The sequence below is a fragment of the Molothrus ater genome, chromosome 13, assembly GCF_012460135.2.
Source record: "Molothrus ater isolate BHLD 08-10-18 breed brown headed cowbird chromosome 13, BPBGC_Mater_1.1, whole genome shotgun sequence".
Taxonomy (NCBI): Eukaryota; Metazoa; Chordata; class Aves; order Passeriformes; family Icteridae; genus Molothrus; species Molothrus ater.
In genome coordinates, this window is record NC_050490.2 from 1,765,167 (window position 1) to 1,771,608 (window position 6,442).

The 6,442-nt window shown below is 55.7% G+C and overlaps 1 protein-coding gene across 1 annotated transcript; it reads left to right on the forward strand.

Moving 5' to 3' along the window:
- The first annotated feature begins 393 nt into the window (after positions 1-393).
- On the forward strand, positions 394-4,718 carry NMB (neuromedin B). Its single transcript, XM_036389687.2, has 3 exons — positions 394-573; positions 1,023-1,225; positions 4,453-4,718. Exons 1-3 carry the CDS (start codon positions 441-443, stop codon positions 4,498-4,500), a joined length of 384 nt encoding a protein of 127 aa, XP_036245580.1. The 5' UTR covers positions 394-440; the 3' UTR covers positions 4,501-4,718.
- Positions 4,719-6,442: the final 1,724 nt, after the last annotated feature.

The window sequence follows — 6,442 nt, forward strand, 5'->3', positions numbered from 1 at the left end:
ATCAGATCTTATCACTCTCTCCCTCTCGTCGGGGACAAAAATATCCACTACACACATGTACTGGGAGATGGCTTGGAGCTAAACTGGGAATGGAGCTCAGGGCTGAGCTCCAGTGCAAAAAGAAGAGAAGGAGAAAGGAGAAGGTGGAAGATGGACATGGATGGATGTGGGGACGGGGACCGGACTCAGCGGTGGGTCCGTCACATCTCCCGCTCGGCCCGGGCGCTGGGGGGGGCACACGGCGGGCACGGACGGGGCTGGGAGCGGCTCAGCCCGGGCGGCCCCGGTGTGACGGGTGGGGCCGTGGGGCTGGGCTGCGGCCGGTCCCGCTATAACCAGGCGGAGTCAGCCGGAGGCCGGGCCGGGTCCGGGTCCCTCCCCGTGTCGCTGTCCCTCCCCGCCGCTATAACCGCGCGGCGGCGGGCGCGGGGCCCGGGGCGATGGCGCTGCGCTGCCTGCTGCTGCTGCTCTGCGGGGCCGCGCTCGGGCCCGCCGTGCACCTCGACTTCGCCGAGCACCGCAGCCAGGCCGCCAAGATCAAGGTCAACCCTCGCGGCAACCTCTGGGCCACAGGTACCGGGCGGGGACACGCGGGAGGTGCGGGCACGGTGCCATCCCGCCCTGCCCTGTGGCTGCCTTGCGGAGCCGCTCCCACCGGCAGGGGGATGCTGGCAGCGCCGCGATGGGCAGGGGTGAAGCCACCTCCAGCTGCATCCCTGGGCAGCAGGTCCGGCATCCCCAACAGGCTGACCGGTCCGGCATCCCTGGATGTGAGGTTCAGCATCCCTGGGGGGCATCTCTGTCAGCGGGAACAGAGAGGGAAATTTCCCCAGAGATCTTGTTAGTGGGAACAGAGAGGGAAGTTTCCCAAAAATCCCACGTGGAGTTAGTGAGGACCTGGGGTTTCTGGGTTTCTCGTCACTCAGCTGCTTTGGGCATTAGGTTGCTCGGTGCTCCCTGTGCTGGTGCCAGCTCAGCTGGAGCCCTGTGTCCCCCCAGACACCCCGTGTGTGCTGTTGCAGGTCACTTCATGGGCAAGAAGAGTGTCACGGGCTCCCCACACCTGGAGGCTGCCGAGGAGCCTGCAGTGCCCGTGGTGTTTGGTCCCTCTCTCCGAGCCCTGCTGGAGGACATGATGGAACTACTGACCCGGGAGCTCCTGAAAATCCTCTTGCAAGAAAGGCTGCTGGATGAGAACCAAGGGAAATACGACCTCACTGGCCAGGTGAGCATTTACTTAGCTAGAGGGAGATGCTCAGAGCAGAGAGCTGGAGGAGCTCTGCTGGAGAGGGGAGCACCTGCACAGCTGCTAGAGGTGCACTTCCCTTTTAACCCTCCTTTTAACCCTCCTTAAGCCACTTAAGACCAACCATAAAGGGAGAGAGGAGAAGTGTCCTGAGGCTTGTGTCCAGCTGGGCAGTGACAAATAGTCCCAGGTGCCTGGGAAGGGTGTGAGGATGAGCAGGTAACTCTGCTGTCACTGCTGCTGTGACAGCAGTGGTGTCCAGGGGTTGTTAATAAGCATCTGGGTCTTCCTCAGCCAGATGCAGAAGAGGATGGTGTCCCCCTTTCCAAGGACAGGGAAATCCTCTCTCCCTGTTATTTCCACAGCAGGAGACCAAGAGGGTGCACAGTATGTGAGAGGAAAAGCATCTGTGAAGCAAAGAGCTTTGGCTCTGTGTCCCTGTGGTTGGAATCCCTGGATGCTGAGGGCACAAAGCCTTGCAGAGAGTAGCTGTGCATTGCTCCTGCTGCTGCAGAGTGGGTTCTGGGGAGCAGGGAGAGGGCAGGAGCTCCACTGGTGCCACTGTGCATCAGCAAACCCTCACTGTGGCTTTTACCTTGGAGCTCACTCAGCTCCTGGTGGAAAACCTGCCCCTGGGAGCAATGCACAGGCACAGATCCTCAGGCAGGATGCAGAGATCGAATTGCTCAGTCCAGAGATGGAATTTCTGCATCCATAAATGGAATTAGTCTGTGTGGCTCTGCTTGTCTGTTGCCTCCTGCACACCTCCCTGGTGTCTCACCCTTTCCAGTCACTGCAGGAAGTAACTGGGAGTCTAAAAAGGATAAAATCCTCTTGGGTCAGTCCCACCTGTGCTGTCCCCCTGAGCCAGATGCCTGAGGAGCACTGCATGCAGGTAAAGCTCTTTCTGCTGGGCAGGGCCAGGCAGGGCTTGCTCCTCTTGGGCACAGGTGGAGCAGAGCTGGTGCAGGACAGGGAGCCTGAGAGCCACTGACTGCTCAAGCCCCTTTTGGGCTCATTTCCAGCAGATTAGGGTAAACTGATGCATCCCAGAGAGCTGTTCCCAGAGGGCTTTCCACAGTGAGGATACAGCAGGGCATGTGCAGTGGGCTGGCTGGGGCTGCAGTGTTGGCATCTCAGATGCAGCTGGAGAGGAGATGAGGGCTGAGCAGGTTCTGGACCCTTCCTCATCCCACCAAGGAACCTCTGAGCAGGAGGGCACTTGTTGAGAGGACAGGAGAGCTGGCAGGTGTGCTGCCCTGCCTTGTTTCTGAGGGTGGTGTGGATTGCTAGAGCTGCTCCCTGGGGCTCTCCCCTGCATGGGAGAGCTGCTCACGTTGCAGATGTGCCTGTGCAGAGGCTGCCCAGAGTGCTCCAGCTGGGTGCCAGAGTCCTGCCAGCCCTGGCAGTGCCCATTCCCAGAGCTCAGGGCTGGGTGCTGCCCAGGTGTGGCCCTGGTGCCACAGCCCTGCTCTGCTGGGTGATTTCTCTGTGCCCATGCAGGTGCTGCTGCCTCTCTAGGGCAAGGTGGGCTGGTGTGCCCATCACAGCTGGGCTGCTTGATGTGAAACTGGCTCCTGCCCCTCACTTTCTCTCCCCAAAGCATGAGGCCTCTCCTTGGTCACCTTGCCCTGATCCCCTTGGTCACCTTGCTGGGTTCTGTTTCTACTTTTGCTCCTTGGGCACCTCTGAGCACTTCACTTCCCCAGCTCCTGCCCTCCTGCTCCTTTCTCCCACCCATCCCCAGGGCATCCTCACATCTGGGCTGCTGTGGGTATTCCAGAGCTGCCTCTGAGTGCTGTCCACATTGTACTATTCTGTGTGACCGACCTAGAAAAACTATTCTTGCTCTTGTGGTAGCCACAGTGCCAGTCCAAAGCCCTGCCACCCTGGCAGCTTTCCCCTCAGCACAGCTGCTGTTGGACACCAGGTGTCAGCAGCCAGCCTGAGCCCCTCTGTGTGTTCCCTCATTCCTCACAGCCTTTTCACGGCTCTACCATGGGAAACTCCCTGTCCATGCCCTGCTCAGGATCCATCTCAACTTGTTGGGTCCATCTCAGCTTTCCAGCCATGTGTGCAGACAGGGTTTGGCTCTCAGCATGCTGGGGCTCCCCTGACGTATTTTCTGGAAAATACCTTTGCCAGGATTTTTCTCCTGAGAAGCTGAGAGAGCCTCATTGCTCTGTGTGACAGAGATTGGGCTGGCAGAGGAGGATCCTTCCCATCCTTTGGCATCTCCTGGGGTGTGTGGCACTGACTCCCCAGGATGCAGAAACCATGGAATGGAGCAGCTCCAGGGCTGGGGAGAGCCCTTCTGCCCTGCAGGACCTGTGGTCAGAGCCAACCCCACAAACCCCTCTGTGACTCTTCCCTGCTGTGTTTTCTGCCTCTTTCTGCCTTCTCTCATTCTCTGCTGAATGAGGCTTGTGGTTATTAATTGTTGTGGTGTTGTGGGTCCCAGGACGAGGTCAGAGATGAGAATTGACTCCAAGTTCTTAGAAGGCAGGTATATTATATTATATTATATTATATTATATTATATTATATTATATTATATTATATTATATTATATTATATTATATTAGATATCATATATCATATAATATAATGTTATATTGTATTATATTTATTACATAATATCATATTTATTCTATTATATTTATTATATTATAATGATATACTAAAACTATACTAAAGAAAGAGAAAGGAGACATCAGAAGGCTAAAACAAGAATAAATAATAAAAACCCATGACTGACCAGAGTCCTGACACAGCTGGACTGGGATTGGTCATCAAGTAAAAACAATACAATGGAACCAATCCAAGATGCACCTGTTGGTGAGCAACCTCCAAACCACATTCCAAGCAATCAGAATTATTGTTTACATTTCATTTCTGAGGCTTCTCAGCCTCCCAGGAGAAGCAATCCTGGTGAAGGGATTTTTCAGAGAATGTGTCAGTGGCAGAGGCTCTGCCCTGGAGCTCAACCAGTGGCTGCTGCCTCACTGGGATGAAGTTTCCCTCAACCCTGAGCCGTGGTTCAGCTGTTGGAGCACAGATGGGAAGCTTCTGGCTCTGTCCTTCTCATGTGCCATGCCAAGCCACCCCTGAGGGTGCCATGGGGTGTTTGTGTGCCCTCCCCCAGGGTGGTGATGGTGCTGGTTGTGTGCAGGACCCCTGTCTCACTCTTGTGTCTTGTTTTGTAGGAGACAGGGCTTTTAACAAAGGTGCTGGAGAAGTACTTCTCAAACTGAGGAGGAGCAGCTGGGGAGGATGAGGTGTGCAAGGTCAGCTGTGCCTGCTGAACAGAGGAGAGCTTCGTCCTTGTGGGTTCCTATAGCAACAGCACTTTTATTTATTCTTTCTGAAATATTGTTAATAGTGATGGTGTGTGTGGAAGTGGAGCCTCCCTGTGTGTTTTGTGTTTCCTTGATGTCTGATGTGCCTGTGTGAATAAAGCTGGTTCTTTGCACAGACTCTTCTATGGGGGGAGGAAGGCAGAACCCCAGGGCTTGTGCAGGGGGAATGGGCAGGGGGAGCCCCTTGGGGAAGGGTGAAGGGAAGCTCCCAACAGCTCAGAGGGTTTGGATTCATCCCTGCAGCCTCTGCTCACTGAAGGAGACCCTGACATGATAAAACAGCACACCTGGGTGAGCTGATCACACACACAGATCATAGGAGCATTTGTGACCCTCTTTGCTGGGAATGTTCCCAGCAAAATCTTGTCCTGGCAGTGCTGGGATTGTGGCACCTCAGGGTTAACTGCAGGCTCCTTGGCCATCACACACTCCTCTGCTTGTGAGGCTGCTTTGTGAGGATGGCTCAGTGCTCCCTCATCTCGTGCCTGCAGGTAAACACAGGGGCAGAGGCACAGCCCTGGGCCCTTGGTTGTGCAGGATGGCAGGAGAAGGGAGCTGAGGGTGAAATGGGTGATGGAACAGTCCCATGAGCAGGCTCTGGGTCTGTTCCTTCTGAAAGTGCTGCTCACAGCTGCACCCCATGGCTCCCAGCCACTTGTGGCGGTCACAGAATGGGTTGGGTTAAAGGGACACCTTGTGGCCGTGTTCCAGGGGCAATTCCACTACCCCAGGTTGCTCTAATCCCTGTCCAGCCTGGCCTTGGGTATTTCCAGGGATGGAGCAACCACAGTTTCTGTGGGCACCCTGTGCCAGAGCCTCCCCACCCTCACAGGGAGGAATTCTTTCCCAATCTCCCATCCATCCCTGCCCTCTGGCAGTGGGAGCCATTCCCTGTGTCCTGTCCCTCCATCCCTTGTCCCCAGTCCCTCTCCAGCTCTCCTGGAGCCCCTTCAGGCCCTGGCAGGGCTCTGAGGTCTCTCCTGAGCCTTCTCTTGTCCAGGTGAGCAGTTGTGTCAGCCTTTCCTCAGAGCATCTCCATGGCCCTGGAGATGTCCCCAGGAAGAGCAAAGCCTGGCAGCAGAGCCCAGAGTGATGCCATAAATGAAGCCATAAACTTTCACACTCTGCTCCCCACAATTCTGCTGATAAATTCAGCTGGGTAAAATGCTCATAAATTCAGCCTGACCCTTTGGTCCCACAGGGGGAGAGCCCTTTGCCCAAGAGCAGGAACCTCAGAGCCACCTCACACCAAGCCAAGGGAAGATCCAGCACCTGAAGATGGTAGAGGGGTCAAAGCCATGGTAGGAGACCTTCCCACCGTGCTCCCTGTCCTTTCAAGGATAGTTCAGAGCCTGTGGAGCCTCCTCTTCCTCACTGGAGCAGCTGCTTGGCTGCAGCCCCTGGGAAGAGCAGCACCTTGAGCCTCCCCGGTTCCCCACCTGCTGGTGAGCAGCCCACCTGTGGCACCCCCTGTAGAAGTTCCCTTTGGGAGTCCTTCATGGTCTCCTGCCCCCCAGCTTTGCTCAAGAGCTTTTCCACTGTCCTGCAGCCATTCATGCAGGAATCCTTCCTCCAACATCTACTTCTTGTTGTGTTCTGGGGTGTGGGTGACCCCCAGCTCACCTTTTCATTAGCTGGAGTAAAGCTTTGACTAAAAACTAATTATTAGCAAGAAAAATAATGACCCTGTGGATTGTGTTTGACACTGGAGGAAGCCAGATGCCCCTCAGCCAGCACTGTGAGGGACTGACAGCCTCATGGGCTTCCTGCCTTGATGTGTCATGGGACCACCCTGTCCAGCTCACTGCAGGGGCAGCAGGGTCCTGAGGCACCCAGG

What these genes read in the sequence shown, in the direction of transcription:
- NMB (XM_036389687.2), top strand. Translation starts at nt 441, where the DNA reads ATGGCGCTGCGCTGCCTGCTGCTGCTGCTCTGCGGGGCCGCGCTCGGG. An exon ending in CGGCAACCTCTGGGCCACAG is followed by an intron (nt 574 to 1,022) that starts GTACCGGGCGGG and finishes GTGCTGTTGCAG; the next exon opens with GTCACTTCATGGGCAAGAAG. An exon ending in AATACGACCTCACTGGCCAG is followed by an intron (nt 1,226 to 4,452) that starts GTGAGCATTTAC and finishes CTTGTTTTGTAG; the next exon opens with GAGACAGGGCTTTTAACAAA.